This window comes from Aristolochia californica, unplaced genomic scaffold (genome assembly GCF_029961685.1).
Source record: "Aristolochia californica isolate CCGP_79_NKW_82.1479 unplaced genomic scaffold, dmAriCali1.0.hap1 SCAF_8, whole genome shotgun sequence".
In the NCBI taxonomy this organism is placed as follows: Eukaryota; Viridiplantae; Streptophyta; class Magnoliopsida; order Piperales; family Aristolochiaceae; genus Aristolochia; species Aristolochia californica.
The window spans coordinates 38,242,862-38,270,261 of NW_027182279.1; the positions used below are offsets into that span (position 1 = coordinate 38,242,862).

Consider the following 27,400-nt stretch of genomic DNA (forward strand, 5'->3'; position numbering starts at 1 on the left):
TATTTTCTCATGTCAAAGCTGTTAACTAAAGAGGAGCAAGAAATTCAGAAATAAACGGTCAGTGTCAGTTTCGTTAATTTAAGTGTTCCGGAGGGCATTAGTGAACGGCTGTCGTCCGGCGAGCCATGGTTAGCGGGCCGAGCCCTAGAGTTTATTTAAAAGGGGGATTTTCGAACTGGCAAAAAAAAAAAAAAAAGAAAATTTAGAAAAACAAATATTAGGTCTAGGGTTTTGACTGCGGAGAAAATCCAAATCGTGGGTTAAATTCTCCGGTTTCCGGCAAGATCGCGGATTCCCAGTGAAAAAGCACTGCCCGATCTGCAATCCGATACTCAGCAGAAGAAAAACGGCTCTGAATTGAGCGATAAATAGGCGGAAAACGTGTCTGGTAATCCACCAGGGCCGCGTTTTTATGCAACGAAAATGGTGGGAAAGGGAGAAAAAGACGGTCGGGAACTGGGATGGAAGTTTCGGGAAAATCAGCGGGGCTTGGGGTTCTGGGTTTTGGTTACTGTTTGAATTTAATTCTCTGTGAATTTCGACAGTTTCTCGCTGAGGGAGTCGAAGGAATGCAAGCGGGCGGTGGGCCCGGGCGTACTCCGGTCGTGGGCCCCGGCGCTAGGTCATCGTCGGCGTCCCCCTCTTCGTCTTCTTCAGCGGTATCGGCTCCGCATATAGGGTTTGAGGCTATACAGCAGCAGCAACAACAGCTTAGTTTCAGACAAGTGAGTTAAATTTTAGCGAGCTCATTTCTTTTTATCCTTTTTTTACTTGTTTGTTTGTGGAATTTGAATTCGCGAAGAAGTTTTTTGCTTGGTAAATTTAGTGTGGTGGGAGTTAGTGACACAAATTGTTTTTTTTTTTTTTTTTTTTGTTTTTTATGTCGTTGACACGTTGCTTTTATAGACATGTGGAGTGGACTTTCACGCATGTTTTTGAGTTGATTTTTTTCTTAATTGTGTTTGCTCATTAGTCAGCAAGCTTTTTATGGTACCTTTACGACCGATTCCAATGAAAATTTATCATTTGGTTTTAACGTTTGAAAAATTAAATATTGGTGAAATGATTTGAGTGCTTTTGGGGTGTGAGTTTGGCAGGTGCTGTTTAGTTAAAATTTCTAGTATTTTCTTCAATGGGTCAGCTCAACACCGAGTTTCTGGCCACTTCGAATTGGTTGCTTAGTTTCGTATCTTCCTTTTTGTTTTACTTTTCCTCTTTCTCGAGTCGGGTGGTGTTGAGACTTTAATACGTTTTGTTTTGATGACAATTTAGTTGGGCTGAGTCGCAGTTGAAGAGATGGTCGACTTTTTAACTTTTCAAATTTTATATCATTCAATTCATGCTTCTACAAGAGCTGGTAATTTGTTAATTTTGATTCTGAGTGTAGCTTCTGGGAAAAGGTAGTTTTGATTAGCTTCTCTCAGCTCAGAGGTAGATTTGTTCTTTTCACGAGTTTAAAATTTCATCGAATAACCACCTATGGGGCTATACCTATAGCCACAATTTGAATATAGATCCCTTTCTGCTATAAAGTTGTTTGTTTAACTCTGGAAATCATATTGAAGGTTTTCTCATTTTCAATTTTCTGGATTGGACTTTTCTGGGCAGTTTTCTTCGATTTTAATGTGTTTAAATTCATTATTGATTCTGTATCAGTAGTTTTGGTTGATTTTGTGAAGGGATTTGGTTGACTTTGGATTTCGTATTGGTTTTGCTGGAGGTTTATTTGAACCTGTAGTTTGCCTTCTTCCACAAATTTTAACAGAATTGGTTAAGGTTGGTTACAGATTAGATTGTAGTAGCTGTGTTACTTTTAGCTTCATTTTCCTTTGTCTCTTCAATCTCAGGCCTTGGTCTTCATGTGTACCATCTTTCCATAGTATGGTTGTTCTTGTTTTTATTCTCTTGATTAAGAGTCTGTACCTTACCCCATCCCCATTCCCCTTATGGATTAGTGCACCCAATTACATCTATTTGCAAAACACTGTTCTATGGTGTCAGGTTAATACACATCTGTTATTTTATTTTGACACGTATCCTTTTTATAGTGAATTGCTGTATGGTTTGTTTTTGGCTAATGGGTGTTTTTCCTTGGTCAATTAAGTCTCTTCAGCAACAGCAACTCAGAAAATCAGAAGGAGATGAGGCTCTTTTAACATATCAGGCTGGTGGCCTCCATGGAGTTATTGGTGGTACTGGTGGCTTTCCTTCATCATCAGAAGCTACTGCATTCCCTCAACAGTCAAGGAAATTCATGGATTTGTCTCAACAACAGGGATCTTCTCAGTTCTGTGAGGAGAACCAGAATAAGGTTTCAGGGCCAGAACAGCATGCTCAGAATGCAGTTCGTCAGGCCTACCTACAGTATGCTTTTCAGGCTGCTCAGCAGAAGGCTCAGGGAAATGCACTGCAACAACAGACTCTAGGAAGAATGCTGGGCCCATCTGCGAAGGATCAGGAAATGCGTATGAACAATCTTAAGATGCAGGAGCTCATGTCTCTCCAGGCCGCCAATCAGGGGCAACTATCCAATTATAAGAAGCCTACTGATCATTTTGGTCATGGTGAGAAGCAGATGGATCAAGGCCAGACAAGTGAACTTAGACCTCCTCAAGCAAATATGATGAGACCCCCCTTGCAAGTACCACAGGGTCCTCCAGGCATACAAAACCTTGGAAATAACCAGTTTGCTGTGGCTCAATTGCAAGCGATGCAGGCATGGGCATTGGAGAATAATATTGATCTCTCTTCTCCCGCCAATGCCAATCTAATTGCCCAACTCCTACCACTTTGGCAATCTAAGATTGTTGCTATGCAGAAGCCAAATGACATAGCAAGCCCACATCAGCCACAAGTTCCTATAGCAAAACAGCAGAATGGTGCATCATCCTCTCCATCTGGTAATGACAATACTCCCCATGGGGGTTCTTCGAGTGATGTGAAAACACGACAGACACCTCAATCAGGGCCATTTTCAACTGTGGGATCCACATCTGGTTTTACTGCCAATAATGTTTCGATTCCGAGGCATCCAATGGGGTTTGGAAATGGAATGCCAACCATGCATCCTCCACAATCACCAGCTTGCTCCATCCAGAATATGGATCATTTGCCAGGAAAAGGTAACACATTTACAGGTCCAGAGACATTGCAGGTGCAGTACATGAGACAGCTTCAGCAGTTAAATCGACCAGCTTCACAGCCTAATATTTCTTCAGGTGAGAGCCCTGGGGGCCACATGCCTCCTCAGGGAAGTGGGTCTGTAACCCAGATGCCACAACAGCGAATGGGTTTCACCAAGCAGCAGCTTCATGTTCTTAAAGCACAAATATTAGCATTCAGGCGTTTGAAGGTATGAGACATTCCCAAATCCAAGTTTCATATAGGGATAAACACTTGTTCAATTAAAATATTGCCGATGAGCACAAGCTGCATGTCCCCTATTAGTAGCTTAATTGTTGAAAGGTACATGTATAATATATTCAGGCATAAATGGAAACAAACTATATAGATTTAAGTGAGCACATGTCCCTCACTGCATGTATGATTGAATCTCCTAATTGAGGTTCCACACCAGGTGGGCAGTATTTGTTGTAAATTAATGGTGGAAAGTGTCTCTAAGTTGCCGTGGGGAAAATCCACGGCAGTTGGTTTAATTTGTCTTTTTTGAATAGGTATGATTATTTTTTGTTTTGTTTGGTTTTGTTTCTTAATTGGATTTGCTTATTGTTACAGCGTGGTGAAGGTAGTCTTCCTCAAGAAGTTCTTCGAGCAATTGCTCCTCCACCCCTTGACCCTCAGCTACAACAAAATTACATTCCACCTGTAGCAATTAATCAGGATAGGAACCCTGGGAAGACTGCTGAAGAACATGTGAGACATTTAGAGGTGAATGACAAGGCTCCTCAGTCTGTGCCTCTAAGTAAAGGTCCTGTTCTACCAAAAGAGGAGCCATTTGGAGGAGATGAAAAAGGAACTGTGGCCGGCAATCACTTGCAAGGCCCTACTACTGCAATGAAGGAGCCTATCAGGGTTGGATCTGTTGCCAGAGAAGAGCAAAGTTTGAGTACTACTGGTTCTGTTAAATCCGAGCAGGAGACAGAACAGGTAAGTCAAAAGGCTCCTGTTAAAAGTGATTCCTGTGGAACTAGGGGGAAGTCTCCTTTGCAACAGGTTCCAACTTCGGATGCTGCACAAGTAAAGCAGCCTCCTCCACAAAAAGATGTAGCGTCCACAAGAAAGTATTATGGCCCACTTTTTGATTTCCCTTATTTTACTCGAAGGCATGATTCATTTGGCTCTTCAAATAATATGGCTAATTCAAGTAATTTAACTCTAGCGTATGACATCAAGGATTTGCTATATGAGGAAGGTATAGAAGTTCTCACGAAGAAGAGGGAGGAGAATTTGAAAAAAATTGGGGGTCTACTCGCTGTGAATCTGGAAAGGAAAAGAATCAGACCAGATCTAGTTTTACGTCTACAAATTGAAGAACGGAAGCTCCGACTCTTAGATCTTCAGGCACGTTTGAGAGATGAAGTAGACCAGCAACAACAGGTTATTATGGCGATGCCTGACCGGCACTATAGAAAATTTGTTCGGCTATGTGAACGTCAGCGACTAGATCTTGTTAAACAAGTCCAGCTGTCCCAGAAAGTTGTGAGGGAGAAGCAGCTAAAATCCATTTTTCAGTGGCGGAAAAAACTCCTGGAGGCTCACTGGGCCATCCGCGATGCAAGGACAGCCAGGAACAGGGGGGTGGCAAAATACCATGAGAGAATGTTGAGAGAGTTCTCAAAGAGAAAAGATGAGGATAGAAACAAAAGAATGGAGGCGTTGAAGAATAATGATGTTGATAGGTATTCTATAGAGAAATTCTTGTAGGTCTTTAATTTCATCTAGGTTTCTTGAATACTAAAATGAGTTCCTTTCTTGATTTTCCCCAAAACAGGTACCGTGAAATGTTATTGGAACAGCAGACGAACATGCCTGGGGATGCTGCTCAGAGATATTCAGTTCTCTCATCTTTTTTATCTCAAACTGAAGATTATCTTCACAAATTGGGGGGTAAGATTACGGCAGCCAAGAGTCAACAGGAGGTTGAAGAGGCAGCAAATGCTGCTGTTGCTGCTGCACGGTCTCAGGCATGCTGTCTCTCTCTCTTTCTCTCTATAATATGCTCAATTGCTCTTGCTGGCTATTGAAGATCCTTTTGCTTCCTTATGCTACTGGTGCTTTCCATTGTTTCCTTAATAGAGTTTTCATCATTTTCCACAAGAAAAAAGAAAAGACTTCTTATCTCTTTCAAAAAAAAAAAAGATTTCCTGTGGTTGATCAAATTTGTAGAACTGTAGTACAACTGCAAAATCATTTTAAAAAAGAAAAATAGTAAAACTGCAGAAATTGAAGTGCCATTTTAGTTTGACTTAATTATCATCTAATGGATTTCTATGTTGCATCTTACTGGACCAAGTATTTTTTTTTTTAAAAAGATGCATGCTGTTGCTTCATGAGTTTTTGTATAACTTTTGTTGATTTTTATTTATTTTTAAATTTTATGAATGGAAGATTTTGATGTTATTGAGGTCTTTTCTATAGGGACTATCAGAAGAAGAAGTGAGAGCGGCGGCTGCTTGTGCAGGGCGGGAAGTAATGATAAGGAATAGGTTCTCTGAAATGAATGCTCCAATGGACAGTTCATCTGTAAACAAGTATGTTTCTCATTCATCTCTAAATGGTGTAGTATAATTTAACATAGTCAATCTTATTATTATTATTTTTTTTGAAATAGACATAGTCAATCTTATTGAAGAAAAGATTATGATAATGAACAAGTTCTGAAGCATGTGTTCAGGTTTTTAACTTGGATGAACCTTGAAGTTTCTGTGCAGACTCATGAGCCTGTATGGATGATTTTGGTTTTTATTGAATGCAAATGAGTTCAAGGATCTTTATGTGGTGATAGACTGAGAGAGAAAAAATATCATATCATGCATTTTTAATCTGTTAATCCACTTTAAATTGTTTTTAATCTTGTTTGAGTATTCTAGTGGTTAAGATCAACCTGTATGTCCTCGTTTTTTGGTTAATTTTGGCCTATAAATGATCTGAGACAAGTATGAAATGGCCCAAAATGACATGGAAGTAGTGAGAAAAGACTTTAGCAAGCTAAACTATGATTGTATTCTCAGAATGACCTAGAACTGAATCTGCAAGAAGTGGGGAAGGCCAGAATTTTTGTGGAAGCACTGAGGAAAGACTTCAGAAAAAAACCAAACTATGACAGACGCAGCATATGACTGATCATAATGGAAAAAGCATGATCCTTTTCTTTTTCTGGAACACAATGGAGGAGAAGGGTTCATGTGGGGCTGACAGCAACATAGTTTGCACAAGTCTTGGTGATGATGACTGTATTTTAGAACTATTCACTAAATGTATTATGGGATTCAACTCTATAGCACCTTTTTTTTTTTTTTTTTTTTAAATGAGAAGAGTTTGACCAAAACAGTAGTGACTTGTGCACGTCTTAACTCAATTTCCACTTGTGCGGGTTTACTAATGTGGGTTCAAGTCTCACGGGTGATGTGTGTATATGTGTTTCCTTGTCAAACTTCTATTGGACTTGGCCTCTTGCTCTCCTCACAGGCCTGCTTCTTTATTGACTTGTACCCCTCCTTTTATTGGTACATTGAGCTGTATTTTGATGGGAGCTTGCTTGGTAATCCCGTCCCTTCTGGTTATGGTGATGTGACATTCTCCTCTTGGTGGATGCCTTCAAATTTATCAGAGGTGCTTTTCTAGTCCAGTGATTGTGGACGAGAACTAGACAATGATTTCTTGGGCTGAATGGGGTAGTAGGTTTTCCTGGAGGGTTGACTAGCAATTCATCCGGATTGAAGATATCCTTACCGCTTTTCATATTGAATAGTCTCACATCCCTTGGGAATACAGATACTGACCATTTTGCTAGACTGGGGAATTCTCAGGATGATTTAATTATGAAACTTGCCGATTCTGTTTCTTCTTGATGCTTCTTGAGGGGAGCTTGCTTCCCATTGTCTGTATTCTCCATTTTTCTTTAATGCAGTTTCTTCATTTTTTTTTAAAAAAAAAAAAAAAGAAAAAAAAAAAACTCACATTGGGCTTAACCTCTGTTTCTGCAGGTATTATAACTTGGCTCATGCTGTGAATGAAAAGGTCATAAGACAGCCATCGATGTTGCGTACTGGGACTCTACGAGACTATCAAATTGTTAGTCCTTGGTTGTTGGTTTCTCTCACTTCCTGTATAATTTTGGTGATAATACATTTTAGTTAATGTTTTTTATATTTTTGTCTTTTTAGATTGGGTTGCAGTGGATGCTTTCCCTGTATAACAACAAATTAAATGGAATTTTGGCAGATGAGATGGGTCTTGGAAAGACAGTACAGGTTGGATTGCTTGTTGTCCCTTGTTACCTGAGTGCATTTGCTTGCTTTATGTATTCTTTTTGTCTCCCCTTCGCTCTCTTTTTGACCATGTCTGATCATATTTTGAAAGCAGGTGATGGCTTTGATTGCATACTTGATGGAGTTCAAAGGGAATTATGGTCCGCATCTTATAATTGTTCCTAATGCTGTTTTGGTTAATTGGAAGGTAATCATCATTTTTTATACTGTCTTGATTTGTCTATAAATATTATTCTTTTCTTAATAACACATCTTATTTTCTTTATTTCAGAGTGAGTTGCATAGTTGGCTTCCATCAGTTTCCTGCATATTTTATGTTGGTAGCAAAGATCAAAGATCAAGGTTGTTTTCTCAGGTAGGATCATTTTTCTCCACATTATGTATTTGATGTTTTCATATTTTATGGCTAATACTGAAACTTTTGGCATGCTTCTTGAATGGTTCTCTCTTTCTCTCTTTCTCTCTTTCTCTATCTCTCTTTTCTGGAAAAGATAGCTTTCTTTGGCTTTTATTTCTTGGAGAAGAGTTGTTACAATTCCAGGGTATTTTTGGTAATTTTGCTATCGTGTATTATTTCTTGAGGTTCTAGTTAGAAAAATGTTAATTAGGGAAGTGTAATGTTGTAACTTTTATCATTTTTTCCTTCTGTTTTATGATTGTAAGTGGTATAAGTGTCATAAGGGCAATATGGACATTTTCCTTATAAATCATGTAAGCTGCTTAAGGGGTTGACCAGACTCCTCAATGAGACTGGATTTCAATCCAGTCTCTTTCTCCACCTTTTTTCTCTATCTTCTCCTCTTTTATTCCCTTCAATTCTTCTTCTTTTATTACTTTTCATGGTATCAAAGAAGTTAATCCACTTGAGCCCATGCAGCATTAGAGATTCATCTTTCCTTGTTAAGTTTGGGTATTCTCTCCAGGGAAAGTTTCAATATTTTTCTGCTGATTTACCTAAAAGTTGGATTTTTAAATTTGTTTGTTTGCTAGAACCTTCAAGGTGATAACATGTTGTACAAATTAGGCAGCTTTATGTGTTTCAGTGCCCCAAGAGGGTTGTTTCAAGGTCTTCTCTTAGACCAGTACCTGTGCACCTCTTCCAGGGTCAGTCTTTTGTTTGGATCATCAGTATTGTGCTTGTGTCATCAAATTTCTGAGTTATAAATCATCTTAGATGCATTGATGATTAAAGACTGATCCTTTTTGCGTACGTACTGAGTTCATTGAGCCCTAGGTGTGCGCTGGTGTGGGACCCACAAGTGGATGTGTGATTGTATGTGCTTGGAATGAACTAGTGTGGCTTTGTGGTGCTGCAATTGGTGAATTTTTATAAACTATTAATAGTGCTAGATTGAAAGTTTATAAAAGGATCTCAATTTCTGATGCGGTTAAGTTGATAAACCCTCCAAAAGCTCAAATAATTCAGATTCTAAGGAATCTGATACAATTCCAATAACATCTAATTAGTTGAATGGATAGAATTACATTAATTGGTCCAGATCTGTTAAAATGTTCCAAAAGGCTAAAGAAAGCTGAAATTCCTCAATGAAGTTCCTCCAAAATTACAACCCTAATGATGACTGGGAGGTAGAAAACAGCCAAGTTATGCTTGTCTAATGAATAGTACGGAGGAAAGTCTAAGTGATCATGTTATGAGTTGTAATCTATCAAAGGAGATTTGGGACATTTGAATCCATTATTTTCGAGAAACTTATTTGTCTAGAATATATGAGTTGTATGCAGAGTTTTTTGGTATGTCAAGGGGTGATAGAATAGTGGCACAATAGTTTACAAAGATGAAAAATGTTTTGCCAGAGATCACTACATTCATCCTTTTACTACAAATGCTATTGAGCTTAGGAAGGAGAAAAATCATATTCGAGTTACATGGTTTCTCAATGGCTTGGGGCCGGAGTACGAATTTGGGCCCAAGTTCTGGCTGATGATAGAGATCATACATTAGAAAAAGTTTATAATTGAGATCTTCATGCTGAAGGAGCATGAGTGATGGGTTGTACTACCTTGATATTGTTCCTGAGGACAAGTTAGTTACATTGAAGGCTTCATCCTCTCCTTTACCTATGGCATGTGCTCTTTGCATAGCTGTCAATAGTCAAGATATGTCAATTTATTCCTACCTTGTTTCAGTCGTGTCAACTAGGGAGGCACTATTGAAGTTCGTTTTCTCTAAGTAGTCGATAGAGTCAGAATCCTTTTATTTAGTCCATTTTGATGTATAAGGCCCATGTCGAGTCCTAGATCTTTTGGTTTTAAGTATTTCTTAACATTTATAGACGATTATAGTTGTGTGACTTGGGTGTCATGTTATTCCTTCAGGAAAAATATATAAGTGTTTGATGTATTTCTCAAATTTCATGCTGAGATAACAACACAGTTTGGTACTTCCATCCATATCTTTCGTTCTGATAATGGCCTTGAACTTGGTAATAGTAAGTTTTCCACTTTTTGTGCCATGCTTGACATCATTCATCACCTGTCCTGTGTTTATACTCCCTAGCAAAATGGGGTTGCAAAATGAAAGAATCAACATTTGCTTGAAGTTACTCGTACTATTTTGTTCCAGATGCATGTTCCAAAGTCGTTCTGGGGAGACGCAGTACTCACATCCTGCTATTTGATTAATAGAACGCTGTCTGTTGTTTTAGGTGGTCGTATCCCTATGCATATTTTGAGACCTAGGTGTAAGCTATTTGTTTTACCTCATTGAGTTTTGAATCTGTTTGTTTTATTCAATATGTTGGTCCTCATATTGATAAATTGTTTCTTCAAGTTATTCATTGTGTCTTTCTTAGGTATTCTAGAATATGGAAAAGGTTATCTGTGTTATGATCCTACGTGTAGCAAAGTGTATGTCTTTGCTGATGTCACTTTCTTTGAGAATACACCTTATTTTTTATATTTTAATGTCTTTTCTTCCCTAAGCGATCTATCTCTTGAATCATCTTTACTTATACAAGTTATAGATGTCCCGAGCACCAGCGCTACCCCATGTTAATTGAAGCCGTTACAAGTGTATTAGTGTAGACATTTATGTCTGTAGCCATCAACTAATGACCAGGGACAGGTATTAATGGCTCCCACTCCTTCATTGCCCTCACCATCCACCTTCACACATGCAACTTCAATTGTGGATGACCTTGATCTTCCGAAGGTTCCTATTTACATCTAGAAAGGTATAAGATCCTATACTCAATGTCCCATTTCTTGTTATGTGTCTTTTGATTCTTTTTTCTTCTCAATATAGATCATTTATCTTGTCTTTGTCGAGTGTTTCTATTCCTACTAAAGTGCAGGATACTTTAACTTCTCCGAAGTGGAAAAGGCCATGGATGAGGAAATGAGTGCTTTGCTTATCTGGAAAACATGGGTCTTGGTTGATCTGCCCCTTGAGGCTCTTGTTGTTGGTTGTAGTGAGTATAATGTTGATGGCACTGGGGAATAGGTTGGTGGCTAAGGGATACACTCAGATTTACGTTATAAATGTCTTTAACACTTTTCCCTTGTAGCTCGACTTATACTGTTCGGTTCTTTGTTTCTATAGCAACGAATAGGGGTTAGTCAACCTCCAAGGTATGTTGCTTAGGGGGGATAGGTAAGACTTGCAAGCTCTAGAAAGCTATATATGGTTTGAAGCAGAGTCCACGAACGTGGTTTGAGAAATTCAGTAAGGTGATGATGTCATTTGGGTTCATTAGAAGTCATTGTAACTATTCCTTATTTATTTTGCATAGGCAGTTTGGTGTTGTTGTGCTTGTGGTGCATGAAGATGATATTGTGCTCAGCGGAAATGATATTGAAGGTATTGAGGATGTAAAGAAACATCTTAAGCGAAATTTTCAAACAAAAGGATCTTGGTACACTTAAATACTTTCTGGGAATAGAAGTGGCTAAAAGCAAGAGCAATATGATTTTATCTAAGAAGAAGTATGTGGTTGATATGTTGAGTGAACATGGATCACTGGGTGCAAAACACACCTATGAAAATGAACTCTAGCTTGCATGATGACAATAATCCACCACTTAGAGATAGAACTATGTATCGGAGACTAGTTGGACAACTAATTTATACTAGTGTTACTGGGCCAGACATATCATTTGTAGTTGGAGTTGAAAGTCAATTTATAGACACTCTTGGGAAAGTGCATCTTGAAGTAGCACAAAGAATAGAGGGGATCCTGGTAAAGAGTTGTGTTATGAACCACATGGATACTTAAGCATTGTAAATTTTTCAAATGTTGACTATGCAGGATCGAAGTTAGATACAAAATCTGCTACAAGATACTGTGTTTACCAGAGGTAACCTTATTAATTGGAAAAGTAAAAAAAAATGTAGTTACCCAATCAAGTGCTGAAGTTGAATATTGAGGAATGGTGCATGTTGCAAGTGAGTTAAGGTGGGTAAAATCTGTGTTGCAGGAATTTAATCCTTGGTGAGTGATCTAATGGAACTTAAATGTGATAACCAAGCAACAATCTTCTTTGCTAGCAATCCAGTATTCCATGAGAGCCAAATATGTAGGATTGAATTTATTCACGATGCAGTGTCAAGTGGAAAAATGACAACTCTATATGTGAGAGCCACTGACCAAGGCTTTTCGGAAATGTTCCTTTATCAATTTTTGTTCCAAGCTGGGGTTGGTATATATGTATGGCCCAGCTTGAGGGGGAGTGTTCGAGGTCAAGGGTATTTTGGTAATTTTATTATGATGTATTGTGTCTTGAGGTTCTAGTTAGAAATATGTTCATTAGGAAAGTCTAATGAATTTTTATCATTTTTGGTTACTGTTTTATTGCTGTAAGTGGTAGAAGAGTGATGGGGACCATATGAACATTTTCCTTGTAAATCACTTAAGCTGCTTAATAAAGGGATTAGGGGTTGACCAGACTCATCATTTTTTGTTCATGGGGGCAATATGAACATTTTCCTTGTAAATCACTTAAGCTGCTTAATAAAGGGATTAGGGGTTGGCCAGACTCCTCCAAAAGACTGAATTTCAATGTAGTCTCTGTCTCCACTTTTCTTTTCTATCTTCTCCTCTTCTCTTCCCTTTAATTCTTCTTTTTTTTATTAGTTTCAAGAATCATTGGAGGACAGGTATTTCCTCAAGCTTCAGATACAACGAGGAAAGAATCCTGAACCAACAAAGAGTGCCTAGAGGCACTCTTGACCCTAGGGAGTCAGAGTATTATTGGCAGCCCTTTGAGGATGATGGCACTGAACATCGAGATGATTACACATATGAATAGTTTCATCAAATACTTTATAAAAAAAAATAGTTTCTTCAAATACATATGAGAGTCTCCAGGGGGGGGGGGGGGGGGGATTTCTTTCCATCCTGCCAAATGGCTCTATTTCTACATTTGAAGCTCTGCAGCATAAGAGTAGAACTTGGCTTATATTTTTAAAGTCTCTGTTATTGCATGGGGAATGTTAGTAGACAGTGAATTATCTGCAGAAAATGCTACTTTAATGGCGATGGGAATTTTTTATGGAATGTAAATACCCTTGGAAAAATGAGCCACTCCATTTATGCATAAAAAAAGTGAAATTCTATCCATGGGGATGGAGTTTCATTTTTTTAAGAAGAAAATTTTAGTGAGATCTCATTCTTAGATTTGGAATAGAAAGTTAAGTGCCCCACCCTTGCCATTATACTTTTCACTAACACAAAAAGCATCTTTTATAGACCCTGAGATGATTTTTTTTTGAAAGGAACCAGAGATGATTTTTTTTTTTTTTTTGAAAGGAACCCAGTGATGAATTTTCACCTTCTCTTTCTGAAAATAACTAACCCCCAAACTTAGAGGCAAAAAGTTGAGAGAAATCTGTATCTAAAGGAAAGCAAGTATCACGAACAAGGGACAAAAGGTGAAAAACTTCTCCAAATTTCTGGAGTTAGTGGTTGTTCATGGTATTCCTTAGGCCTCTTTTTGAACTAATTTTCAGTATGTGGTGTTTATCAAAAAGAATATTTTTCTCTTTAATTTCATTGGAGTTACTTGTATTTATGGGTTCCAGTATCCTACATGTCTATCCTTCCTGAGCTATTTTTTTCTTTTCCAATCTATTTCTTCTAGGAGGTGTGTGCCCTGAAGTTTAATGTGCTTGTCACAACTTATGAGTTTATTATGTACGACCGGACAAAGTTATCCAAGGTTGACTGGAAATATATCATTATCGATGAAGCTCAGCGCATGAAAGACAGGGAATCAGTTTTGGCACGTGACCTTGATAGATACCGTTGCCAGAGACGTCTGCTTCTCACTGGGACGCCTTTACAGGTTTGTTTCGTAAAACCTGCTCAGATACTTTGTTCTCTTTTGAACTTTAATCTTCTCAGATAGTTAAATTGTATAATGTATTATTTTGATGTATGCTTCCTCTGGATAACTTTCTTTCAATGTTTTTATATAGTTTTTTTTTTTCCAGTTTTTGTGGTGAATATTTTTTTGCCTATCATTTACTTTGTAACCTGGTTAACCTGGCTGAAAAAAAGGAAAGGAAGTGCACACGCTTGCAGTCACAAAGAAGATGTTGGCTGGTGACCCTAGACACTGCTGAAGTGTCTGCTAGATCATGGTCCACTAATATCCTGGTGATGATGCTTGGGAAGTGGTTTTGACATTTTTGTTAGGAAAGATGAGCACTATGTGTAAGAGTATTCAGTAATAAATACTTGTATCTTGAGATTTCACGAACTCCTCAACTTGCTATAACACAGTGCATCTCCTTGGGAGCCGATCAATATTGGTTTCAGGTCATATACTCTGATTGCAATGCAGTGAACTATTAAATTTTTAGTTACATAGGCTGATGAGCACCTCATTAGCAGCTTTTCGGTTTCTCCATAGATTTGCTAGAGGCTCCATATTTTGTCCACTGTCAAAATGTTTCCAGGACAGGTTTCTTCAGTTGGAACTCCACCTTCCTAATTAGACCTAGAGTAAAGATGAGATCTTGACCATTGACCTTTTAGCTATTTGTGAATAATTTGCTTTTGAATCAGGGTAAGCTTACGTATTTGGACTACTCATTTGGAGATGGTCTCCTTAGGCTGTACAGTGGGATCTTTCTCTTCTGTTATGACGAGGGGCTCTGTTTAGAACTGAGCCACAATCAACCATTGTTTGACAGGTCCTTTGACCCTGCTGGATCTCAGTCTTTTTGTGGTGTCTTGGGGGGAAATATTAACATCTGGCAGCTCTCAAGATGGGAATGGAGATTCCAAATCAAATATGTGGTTTTGCTTTGTACATGCTCAGGATGAAAAGGTGGACCATAATTTTGCTAGGTTGCCCCTTGGAGATCAGTGCTTGGTGCTCTTTTCTCTTGTAGCTAGATTCAAGCCATGTTGCTCTATGACTTTCTTGTACAGGGCCATGCATATACTCTCTCAAGTCCTAGGGAACCTTGTGCTATGTGACTTTTGCTGCCATTTCATGGACCATCCCGGAAGAAAGAAATCATGGAGCATTCAAGCAGTCTCTTGGAGGACTAATCGAGTTGGTCACTTGTGATTAATGTGCCATGGCAGACATTTGAAAGGAATTTAATCCCTATCTTGGGAATTATATATTTCATGCAAGTGGGGGATGTCTGTCAGATTCTTTCTTCACAACATGTAGAAACACCATCTTTTTGGATTCTTTCTTCTTGTTCTCACTTAGGAGTGATCTTGAATTATTTTGCTTCTTCCCTTAAAAAATTAATCAGAGGGAAAAAACGAAAAAAGATCCCCTAAAACGTGAAGAACAACTCTATATGAATAAAAAATTGGCATGGATTGTCCAGATTGGGTGGTTTTGTATCTTTCAAAGTGCTTATCTCCTACACAGAATGATTTCTAGTTGGGTTGATTGGCTAATGGTTGTTGGTTGTCTGTGCTTCATACAAGTTTTGTTCATTTTTTGGAACTGTCATATTAACTTCTGATTGCGTAATTCATTTGTAGAATGACTTGAAGGAGCTCTGGTCTCTCTTGAATTTACTTCTTCCTGAGGTATTTGACAATCGTAAAGCATTTCATGACTGGTTTTCAAAGCCTTTCCAGAAGGATGGTTCTTCAGAGAGTGTAGAGGATGACTGGCTTGAGACTGAGAAAAAGGTCATTGTCATCCATCGACTTCATCAAATCCTCGAGCCCTTTATGCTCCGAAGACGTGTGGAAGATGTAGAAGGGTCACTTCCACCTAAGGTAGATATTTTTATGGTCTCATTTGCATAGTAATTTGACAATGTTTTTGCAGTACCCGTTATATTTACCCCTTATATTGTGATGCAGATCCCTATTGTCTTAAGATGCAAAATGTCAGATCTTCAAGGGGCAATATATGACTGGATAAAATCTACTGGAACCATTAGGGTCGATCCTGAAGATGAACTAAGAAGGGTAGAGAAGAACCCGATGTATCAAATTAAGACATATAAAAACCTCAATAACAAATGCATGGAGCTACGGAAAGCTTGCAATCATCCTCTGCTTAATTATCCTTATTTTAGCGAGTATTCAACAGATTTCATAGTAAGATCCTGTGGTAAATTGTGGGTACTGGACAGGATTTTGATAAAACTCCAGAGGACGGGGCATCGGGTATTACTCTTTAGTACCATGACAAAGCTTCTTGATATATTAGAAGAGTACCTTCAGTGGAGAAGGCTTGTTTACAGGCGAATTGATGGGACCACTTGCTTAGAAGAGCGTGAATCAGCTATAGTGGACTTCAATTCCCCTGATTCAGGATGCTTTATTTTCTTGCTTAGCATCCGAGCTGCTGGAAGAGGTCTGAACCTTCAAACTGCTGACACTGTTATAATATATGATCCGGATCCAAACCCAAAAAATGAAGAACAAGCGGTGGCTCGGGCCCACCGCATTGGACAGAAGAGAGAAGTGAGGGTCATATATATGGAAGCCGTTGTGGATAAAATCTCAAGCCATCAAAAGGAGGATGAACTGAGAAGTGGAGGTGTTGCTTTTGATCTTGAGGATGATCTTGCTGGAAAAGACCGTTATATAGGGTCCATTGAGAGTCTCATACGAAATAATATTCAACAATACAAAATTGAGATGGCAGATGAGGTAATAAATGCTGGACGATTTGACCAAAGGACCACACATGAAGAGAGAAGAATGACTTTAGAGGCATTATTACATGATGAAGAGAGGTATCAAGAGAATGTTCATGATGTCCCTTCTCTTCAGGAGGTGAATCGGATGATTGCTCGAAGTGAGGAAGAGGTTGAGCTCTTTGATCAGATGGATGAAGAGTTTGATTGGGCTGGGGAGATGATAAGGTATGACCAGGTTCCTAAGTGGCTTAGTGCTGGGACACGTGAAGTGAATGCTCTGATTTCAAATTTGTCGAAGAAATCACTTAAAGGAGGCTTGGGTGGGGTTATTGGGCTAGAGTCAGTTGATATTGTTTCAGACTCACAGAGTAAGCCAGAGAGGAGAAGGGGGAGACCAACGGGTTCCAAAAAGTTCTCTTACCAGGAATTAGATGATGAAAATGGAGAAGATTCAGAAGCCAGTTCAGAGGAGAGGAAAGAGTATGGTTTGAATGAGGAAGAGGGTGAAATTGCAGAATTTGAAGAGGAGGATTTTAGTGGTGCAGTTGATACTGGTCCAAGTAACAAGGATCAGTCAGAAGAGGAAGGTCCATTATGTGGTGATGGTGTCAGTGCTTGTGAATTTACCCAAATAGTGGAAGGTACCAGAATTGAACTCAGGTATGAAGAAGCTGCATCCTCAGGATCATCTTCTGAGAGTAGGAGATTGGCTCAAGTTGCAACTACTATTTCTGGTCAAAAGTTTGGTTCTCTTTCTGCATTAGATGCTCGCCCGGGGTCTCTGCCAAAGAGGATGGTGCGTCTTTTTTCTTTAGAGTAAATGCTAAAGAGCACCTTTGGGTTCAATCAAGCTTTATAACATGTTTCAAATATTGCTTTGACCGAGTATCCTGTGTCCCTCTGTGGATGGATGACTGTCCACAATTCTGCTCTGCAAGAGACCTGGTATTTGATATAAAAAAAAATGCAATTGAAGGGGCTAATGCTTAACGCTCAAATATTTAGGTGTCTGCAGCTCAATTATGTGGACTTTAACTATCCACAACAGGACCCATCAAACAAACGATTAGGACCTGGTTGCTCTTTGATTGTACCTTTCTTGGATGCTTTTTTTAGTTAGTCTCCGTACCTTAACTTTTAATTGCTTCTTACATAGTAATGTGACACCTATTTTTTCATATTTGGTTAACTGTTTATCAGCCAGATGAGCTGGAGGAAGGAGAAATTGCTGTCTCTGGTGATTCTCATATGGATATTCAACAGTCTGGGAGTTGGATTCATGAAAGGGATGATGGTGAAGAGGAGCAGGTTTTGCAACCTAAAATAAAGCGCAAACGAAGCATTCGTGTTCGGCATAGGTATAACTTGGAAAAACACGAAGAAAAATCAAATAATGAAAAAGTCTTATTACAACGGGGAGTAAATACCTTACATGCAGACAGTAGGAACTGCGACATACAAATAAGAGCAGATTCAGATGCTGAAGCATGCAGTGATACTCCTGTTTCTGATAGGCATGTTCCTGCGGAATCAGTTTCTAAACAGAGGCGAAATTTATCATCAAGAAAAGGTGCAAGTTCTATGAAATGGGTTGGTGCAAAGCCCACAAAACTGAGTTCTGGGCCTGGGAACCCACAGGATGTGGCTGAATATTCTCGAGAGACTTGGGATGGTAAAGCTAATAATGTCAGTGGTCAAGCTGCCTCCTATGGTAGTTTCAAGATGACGGAGATTGTTCAGAGAAAGGTATTTACATCTTTCTACCAATAATTTCTTCTTCTTTGCGGTGCTGAAGCTATTCTTGAATGTCTTCTCCTTTTCTTTTTATTTTTGTTTTAGGCATAAATCACTTATTGATAATGTGTGATTTAATGAAAGTGAAATTTGGTTCTGTTCATTTTTCCTTAAACCAGCAATGGTAAGTATGTTTCTCATTAAAAGGTTAACGCAGGTTTGATTTGATAAAGGCAAGTTCTATCTGATGATATGGAAATAAATTCCTCCTTTCTTGGAAGTTGGTTGTTCATCACTGGTGAAAAAATTAATCCCGAGTCTGATCTATCTGATATTTGCTACTAAATGCTTTAATGCAGTGCAAGAACGTCTGCAGCAAATTCCAGAGAAGAATATCCAAAGATGGTCATGAAATTGCTCCACAAATTGTAGATTTTTGGAAGAGGACTGAAACTTTGGCATATAAGACTGTAAATAATTACCTAGATCTACAGAAAATTGATCAAAATGTGGAAAAATTGCATTACAGTGGCGTGATGGACTTTGTCTTAGATGTTCAGCTGATGTTGAAAAGTTCTGTCCAGTATTGTGGCTTTTCGTACGAGGTATGTGGATTTGACCCTAAATGTGCTCATATTCTGATAAAGTGCTAGGCTAGCTCAAGCGTCTCATAACATCTTGCAGGTGAGAATGGAAGCCAGAAAGCTACAAGATATCTTCTTTGATATCTTGAAAATTGCTTTTCCAGACACTGATTTTCGGGAAGTGAGAAACTCTATCTCATTTCTGGGCCCAGGACCCACAGCTACTGCATCTCCAAAACAAGTTCCAGCTAACCAAACCAAAAGACACAAACTGGTGAATGAGGTTGAACAAGATCCAGGCACCAGAAAGCTATCACCACGTGGGCCTATCCCTGCTGGTGACGATTCTCGGTTTCGCAGTCAGCCTCCTAAGTTTCAGAAGGAATCAAGGCTAGCCAGCACTAGTGCTCGGGATCTTGTATCATCAGAAGCGGCACCATTTCTAACACATCCAGGGGAGCTAGTCATATGCAAGAAGAAAAGGAAAGATAGGGATAAAGTGCCTGTCAAACCAAGGTCAGGCCCGACTTCTCCAGTTAGCACAGGTCGAAATATCCGGGTAGTGCCCACAAGGTCAACTCAACAAAATCATGGCCATCCACATAATTGGGCCTCACCCCCAAGTCAACCACCTCCACCACCACCACTGCCACCGCCACCGCCACCGCAACCACCACCTGCCCCACCACGACCACACAGTGAGACTGGAGTAGTAAAAGGTGCCCAGTGGGCTAAGCCTGTAAAGAGATTGAGGACAGATACTGGTAAAAGGAGGCCTAGCCACTTATGATTGTATATAATAATTATTAAAATGGTATTTTTTTTATAATTTCCCTGTTCAATTGATTTCAGGTGTAGATTAAATGGTTTTCTGGTCAAATGCCAGAAATGGGTTGTGGCCATCAGAAGTGGTCTCATCTTTTCTCTGTTTCTCCTATTGTACCCATGTTTAGGTCTCATAAATTTATCAAAGAAAAAGATACACAAGGAAAGAGTTTGCATGTATATTGAGATCATTTGCAATGATTTTGCAGAATGTGCTGATTTTATTGTACTCAGGAACAGGATTCGGGCTTCTGATCAAGGCGAATCTCGCGGTTTTACTTCTGAACACAGATTTTTCAAGATCTTTCAAGATCTGAACACTCGCATCCCTTGATTTTTGCAGCTTGAGAGTTTGATGGTCTGCTCACAAGGATGTCACGGGATGATCATACTCTGCCCATCAGATGTTTGGTTAAATTGCCGAATCTGCTTCTCATTCACAGGGAAGTGCCCTCTCAACGGGTGGGTTCAGGCTGTCTTCTGCCAAGTGAAATGTTTTCAAGGGGTAAGGACACATCTACGAATTGCTCCCAATGCTGCAAAACCAATCAGATTCAGAACTCTAATCTGCTTTTCTGAATTTAAAATGTTTGATCTCACATGCACAACAGACTCGAGTCCAACTTTCCCCGCATAAAAGTGAAACGGGTCTCAAAGGCTGAGCCCCATTATCATTTTCAGAACGTGGACATGGAAACAAAAGCTTGATTATTTTATCTTTGCTTACTAGGTTGACACCTTAGATGTTCTAGAGAAAACCCCGGGAAGTTTCCAGGGTTTTAGCCTCCATTATGGGTGGTAACGAAGATTGTGCACCGGCACACCTCGTCGGCGCAGTTTGACTGCTTCACGGTGGATTAGAGTGCAGTAGCCGAGGCATTAGTTGTCTATTCTCTTTACAATATCCACTTTCATTAGCTTTAATCCTAAACTTGCCCAGAAAAACAGGTTAACTGAATCTACAGAGACCATTTGAGAGCTGATAGTATATTTTTTGAAAGTGAAGACAGATGGATAAAAACCCTATTAGGAATTAGACGCCATAGGTTTGCTTCAAGGTGAGATTATGTTGTGTATTGCTGTTGTAGTAATTTATTATGAAGATAAAATAATTTACAAGAGAAATAATATAAACTCAAAGTGTTTTTTTTTAACCTTTCTTAGTCGCAATTGACTATTATTTTTTTATGATTATTCCTAACAATGGAGCGCCCAGATATAATAAAAAAAATAGGGTAACCGTAATACAAGTGTGAAATCCTTAAATTACCTTTAATGAAATAATAATCAATACATCGTGGACCTGGTGAGGGCTCTACCCCCTTCCTACCTCCATCGACTGTTAAGTTGTGTACTTTCTCTTGTAAAGTATTTTATTTTTATAGTGGATTATTTTAATGGAGGAAAATAGGATGTAGTCTCGTCTTGAGGCGAACTTGTATAAATCTTGTTGTGATTTTTCGTATTTGTTTTCCTCTTCATCAACGTTTATTATTATTATTATCGTTGGTTTAGATTTAGAGCGTTTAATTCCTAACAACTACGACCTTATCGTAAAGGTCGATCTACTTACCAACTCAGCGTAAAATGTTAATTAACTCCACAATCGACCTATAATTGGTATAAAAGTTGATCTCCGTACCGACTCAACGTAAAACGTTAATTAGTTCCACAATTACCTACAATTGTTAGGGGAAATCAATAAATGCTTGAAGCAACCAGTGTGAAATCTCAATTTTTTCTTTAAAAATTGTCCCTCTTTAAAATGTTCCGGGAGAAATAGTTATATCAGTTCAATAGATTACCTGTTTACAACATAATCATGTCAAGCCATAAATTTTCGGAGTTATAATTTTTACCGGTTCAATTCACTACCTATTTATAACATTCGAGAATACACCCAGAGAATGTCATTTATTACCGTTAACAACAGCCACAGTCGATGGTTCAAAAGTGTTTTTTAAAAAAAACCCAGTAAAGTACCAGAAAGAAATGGCGTGCATTCATATTCCAATCATTAATTATTTAAAAAATTTGACCCATCTCTGCAACTGCCCAGATTGAGTGAAGGAGAGTGGAAAAAGCCTATGGTGTTTGTTTTATGTTTTTGTGTCTTCCCATTTGATATTTTCATTCTTTCGGCATATATGGATTTGTGATATTTTCCCATATTTTCCTCCGATCTTCTTCACTTTCTTCACAGTGCATGATGATAATAACAGTAATAATGGGTTTGTTGTTCCAAAAAAAAGTCTTTCTTTTCACCAGCTAAGGGGAGGCTCTGTCTTCATGGAAGAAGACACAGAAGCCTTGTTTTCCTCTCTCTGTTCCCTTCCCTCGTACTCCGAAAGGGAGGACATGGGTGGTCAAGAGGACAAGGTTTGCCACGTGTGGATGTGATGAGGGAGAAGTCAACATGATCGAGACTTAAAGAGATCTGTTGAGATCTTAATCTTTGTATTCTTCAGACAAGGACAAGTGCTCTACAGTTTGCTCACTGGGGAGGAAGAAGCTATTTCTGGGAGGATTTTTCTTTTGTTTTAGAGAAACTGGAAATTCAATTTACAGGGAGCAATACTTGGAAAAGGAGTATTTTTAGGGGAGAGGAGAGAGAGAGAGGACGGTGTTAAGGAAAGAGAGAAAAAAAAAGTCGAGCTTTTTGGAGGAGAATTCACTTTCTATCTCGGACCCATCCAAGGAAAACGGCATTTTCAAACTCTGTTTGGACGACTGTGGCCCACGAACCAGAGTCGAGAGCATTGAGCTTAAAGAAGAAAATGGTTGGTTGGAACAAATAAGAGAGCTTCAAAACAGAGAGAGGAGGGAGAGCGAGAGAGAGAAAGAGAGAGAGAGAGAGGGTTTTTGTTCACAGTTTAGTTGCAGAAGCTCCTCTGATTTGGAGACAGAGGTGCGTACTTTCACTTGCCTTTAATCGAAATCTCTGTTCCTCTGCATTTGGGAAAATGGGCTGCTGAGCAGTTGTCTGAAACCGTTCCTTGTCCTTGAGAGCGAGGTTGCCCCTGTGTATCTGTATAAAACAAAGAGATATTCCCCATTCTCTCGGACTTTTCGAAATCACTTTATTTCGAGTTTTCAATCGTTTTAGAAATTTGGGCTGGCTAACTTTGATTCATTAAGTTGGTCCCGAAGATCCAAAAAGTTGTTTTTGAGTTTTTTCTGCTTTTGTTGTTTTGCGGATGAATTTCTTGACTGAAGTTGAAATCGACCTTTTCAGCGACTAGTTTGTCGATTAGTATCCTTGTTTTGTCCATTTACATGGAGATCTCACTAGCTGGGCGTTTATCTTTTAGATATTTTGTTACCTTTTTCATGCCTTCTAGCGACTGTTTTATAGATTTAAAGCACAAAATTACTATGACTTTCAGTTCAGCAGCGGATTCCTTGAGATCTAAAATGGCTCCAGATTTGTAGTTTTTGTTCTATAATATATTAAACGGATCATTTAAGTACTGATAGGAAGTTCTAGATCTGTAATACATTTTAAGTCGAGTTTTCACGGGTTCCTTTTTGGGTTTGGTTTTTCTTTGTCTAAGATGATAGTCTTCCTTCGGAATATTTTCTTTCGTTCTTTCTTTAGGTGTGGAACATCTAAAAGGTATGGAATTTTAAGCTTTGAACTTTCAGAAGATGTCTAGTCGACTTTTGATGATAGCCTTTCTGTTGAAATTTCTTCGCCAAAGCCGGCAGTACCTTCGGATTTAGAACTTCCAATGTTGTCACTTTGCTTTTCGTGGTTTCACTCAAGAGAAAAGCTCTTCAGTAAACTGCAGTTGTTCCATATTTAATTTCTTCTATTTTCCTACAAGTATTGCTGGAGATGGCTGTGATTATATGAAGTCTATCTCTTATTGTCAACTCGAGAAATGTTGGATCTGTTTTCACAATTTGGAAGACGTGCTTGTCATTCAGTTCCAATTAGTGGTGACAAGCATGCTCCCCACACTGTCTATGGTATTGGAAGATGTGATGTCTCCTGTTTTTCATCTATTTGAATCCATTGTGAGCTGGGGGTTGAGATTGAAGATATTTAGCTTTCTTGATTCTTGAAACACTTCCTTTGGTTCTAATGAAGTTCATACTCTCCATTCAATTGAGTTTCTTAGCTTTAGATTAGACCATGCAACCCAAAATCTAGTAATTTTTTTTTCTCGACTTTTCAAGCCTTATACTATATCTTCATCCAGTTTGATTTGTTTATCTTTCAAGTCTTCGTTCGGTATCTTTTTCCTGACAAATTTGCTTTCTTGCATTTTACAGGGGTTCTCCACGTCTAGGATGCATGGAAATTCTCATCTCTCAAAAGTGGGTAATCACATGAAGATAAAATTATGGAGCTTCAGCAAGAAAGCTCCAAGCTGGGGGCATTATCGGCAACAACCTCAAGAAATCTTTCATCATCTTCTTCAGCCTTTCTCTCTGCTACTCAATCTCCTTTCTTCTCCCCAAGAACCCCAAAATCCATTGGATCTGAATCCACCAGATTTGAGACCCCAAACACCTTGAACAATTCTGTTTTAACAACTGCTGACAGGCGCAATTCGACCCCCTTGAGCATTCCATCATTATTATCTGCTCCTGCTTTTCAAAAACTAGTTGCAGATGATAAAGTTCTTGAAGAAATTTCTTCACCAAATGGTGTGTGCACCAGCACCTTGTCTAATTACAGCCAAAGGACAAGTAATGGTTATTCAGAGCGCCAAGAAAAAACAAAGAAATGGGAAAGAAGCCACTGGAGATCATTTGCTCGGAGTTCAGCTTCTGTGTCCTCCTCAAACAGGCCGAGGAGTTGCGACGTGTACATTGGTTTACATGGCCGTAAGCCTTCTTTACTTAGATTTGCTAACTGGCTTCGAGCTGAGTTAGAGCTTCAAGGCATGAGTTGCTTTGCTGTTGATAGAGCTCGATGCAGAAATTCCCGAAGCCATGACGCTGTTGTAAGGGCTATGAATGGGGCTACTATTGGTATTATAGTCCTGACAAAGAAGTCATTTGAGAATCCATATAGCATAGAAGAGATACGGAATTTCTTGGAGAAGAAGAATTTGGTCCCTATTTTCTTTGATGTGAGTCCTGGGGATTGTTTGGCGAGAGACATAATTGAGAAGAGGGGTGAGTTGTGGGAGAAACATGGGGGTGAGCTGTGGATGTTATATGGTGGCTTGGAGAGAGAATGGAGAGATGCCATCAATGGTCTTCTTAGGGTGGATGAATGGAATCTTGAAGCACATAACGGTAATTGGAGAGATTGCATATTGAGAACTGTGGTAGTTCTTGCAACAAGGTTAGGTAGGAGAAGTATAGTAGATAGGGTGAACAGGTGGGCAGATAGAGTGGCAAAAGAAGAATTCCCATTTCCTCGAAGTGAAAATTTCATTGGAAGGAAAAAAGAGCTTTCGGAGCTTGAGCTCATCCTTTTCGGTGATATAATTGGGAATGGGGAGAAAGAGTACTTTGAACTGAAAACTCGTCATCGGAGGAAGAGTTTGGTGATTGGCAGAAGTGAGAACAGTCGGGTGAAAGAAAGAGGGAAGGATAAAGAGAATAAAGGAAAAGATCCAGTGGTATGGAAGGAATCAGACAAAGAAATTGAAATGCAAAGAGTAGGGAGTCCACAGTGGCAATATCAGCCTCTAAGAAGGCATCTGAGGAAAAAGAGATCTAAGAAAATTCTCTACGGGAAGGGAATTGCTTGTGTAAATGGGGATTCTGGCATTGGCAAGACAGAACTATTACTGGAATTTGCTTACAGGTTCTCACAAAGATACAAGATGATTTTGTGGGTGGGTGGGGAAAGCAGGTATATTCGGCAAAATTTTCTCAACTTAAGGTCATGTTTGGAAGTTGATTTGAGTGTTGAGAACCAGTCTCCAGGGAAAAGTAGGGTAAGAAGCTTTGAAGAGAGAGAAGAAGAAGCCATATTGAGAGTGAAAAAAGAGCTCATGAGAGATATTCCTTTCTTGGTCATTATTGATAACTTGGAAAGTGAAAAAGACTGGTGGGACCAGAAATTGGTCATGGATCTCCTCCCCCGATTTGGTGGTGTGACCCATTTTATCATTTCCACTCGTCTTCCTCGGGTGATGAATCTTGAGCCTTTGAAGCTCTCATATCTATCAGGACTTGAGGCTATGTCTCTGATGAAAGGCAGATTCAAAGAGTACTCAATTGTGGAAGTCGATGCTTTAAGAGTTATAGAAGAGAAACTTGGTAGGCTCACATTAGGTCTTGCTATCGTGGGATCGATCCTATCTGAGCTTCCAATAAACCCAAGTAGGCTTTTAGACACCATTAACAGAATGCCTTTGCGAGACATGTCCTGGAGTGGGAGGGAAGTCTCCACAGTGAGGAAACTCACTTTCCTAATGCAGCTTTTAGATGTTTGTTTCTCCATATTTGATCATGCTGAAGGTCCTCGGAGTTTGGCAACAAGAATGGTGCAGGTAAGTGGATGGTTTGCTCCGTCTGCTGTTCCAATGTCCTTGTTGGCCCTTGCAGCTCATAAACTCCCCGAGAAGCGCCGAAAATCCCGATTGTGGAAAATCTGCCTACGTGCCATAACATGTGGCTTTACTAAATCTTACATTAAGAGGTCTGAAGCTGAAGCAGCATCCATGTTGATAAGGTTTGGGATTGCAAGGAGCAGCACAAAGCAAGGGAATATTCATTTTCATGAAATTGTGAAGCTGTATGCACAAAAGAGAGGGGCTGCAGGGGTCCCTCATGCTATGATTCAGGCAATTAGTCTCCGTGGATCTATTCCACAGCATTTGGATCATTTATGGGCAGCATGCTTCTTGCTGCTTGGATTTGGTTCTGACCCATTATTGGTAGAACTGAAGGTACCTGACCTCTTACTCTTTGTAAACAGAGTAGTGCTCCCCCTTGCTATTCATTCCTTTATCACATATTCTCGCTGCACCCCAGCATTAGAGCTTCTCCGGTTGTGCACTAATGCCTTGGAAGCTTCAGAGGAACCTCTTGTTTCCCAAGTTGAAAAGTTGCTTCACAGATCTCTTTGTTGGAGATCTGTACCGACTAATGCACAATTGAATCCATACTTGTGGCAAGAACTTGCACTAATGAGAGCCAGTGTGTTGGAAACAAGAGCCAAGTTGATGCTTAGAGGAGGAGAATATGATTTAGGAGACAATCTTATAAGAAGCGCTATCTTTATTAGAATTTCAATTTGTGGGGAGAGTCACCCTGACACAGTCTCTGCTCAACAGATTTTGGGGAAGATTACTAGGCTTCTCACAACTGTTCAAGGTTGATGGATTTTAACACTGCCACCATGTATTCCTTTTATGGTGTCTTCATGTTCACAACACAAAGCTGAAACCATGAATAAGCCAGTCGTCAGTGACTTGTAAGAAAATTTTCACAAAGAACTAATTTTCATATGAAAATTTGCTTTCCCTTCTCTCTTCTCTGTAACATTTTTTGGCCAATTCTAGCGGTGCCACCTTTCATTATTTTCATTCTATAAATGCAACATATGTTTTTTCTTTTTGATCTTCCATTTTTGTGCCATTCTAGGTCATGTATAGATGGAAACATTATTATCATGGAAAACTTCAGAGGCTGCTTCCACTGGCCTTGCATTTGAAGCACTTACTCTGGATTTTGACTGTGAACTTAACATATCACAACTGGAAAAAGTAAATACAGTAAAGTAATTGAATATCAATAATGAG

At 39.2% G+C, this 27,400-nt stretch overlaps 2 protein-coding genes across 2 annotated transcripts; both read left to right on the forward strand.

The window, feature by feature from the left end:
• Positions 1 to 202: 202 nt before the first annotated feature.
• LOC137938124 (ATP-dependent helicase BRM-like) lies at positions 203 to 19,865 on the forward strand. The gene is made up of 15 exons (XM_068783106.1): positions 203 to 725; positions 2,105 to 3,352; positions 3,736 to 4,859; positions 4,952 to 5,144; positions 5,599 to 5,711; positions 7,167 to 7,254; positions 7,347 to 7,433; positions 7,546 to 7,638; positions 7,723 to 7,806; positions 13,551 to 13,754; positions 15,425 to 15,667; positions 15,755 to 17,338; positions 17,743 to 18,288; positions 18,636 to 18,881; positions 18,961 to 19,865. The coding sequence occupies exons 1-15, from the start codon at positions 462 to 464 to the stop codon at positions 19,648 to 19,650; spliced, it is 6,807 nt and encodes a 2,268-aa protein (XP_068639207.1). The 5' UTR covers positions 203 to 461; the 3' UTR covers positions 19,651 to 19,865.
• A 2,363-nt stretch (positions 19,866 to 22,228) lies between these two features.
• On the forward strand, positions 22,229 to 27,218 carry LOC137938906 (uncharacterized). The gene is made up of 2 exons (XM_068784004.1): positions 22,229 to 22,593; positions 23,964 to 27,218. Exon 2 carries the CDS (start codon positions 24,035 to 24,037, stop codon positions 26,975 to 26,977), a length of 2,943 nt encoding a protein of 980 aa, XP_068640105.1. The 5' UTR covers positions 22,229 to 22,593; positions 23,964 to 24,034; the 3' UTR covers positions 26,978 to 27,218.
• Positions 27,219 to 27,400: the final 182 nt, after the last annotated feature.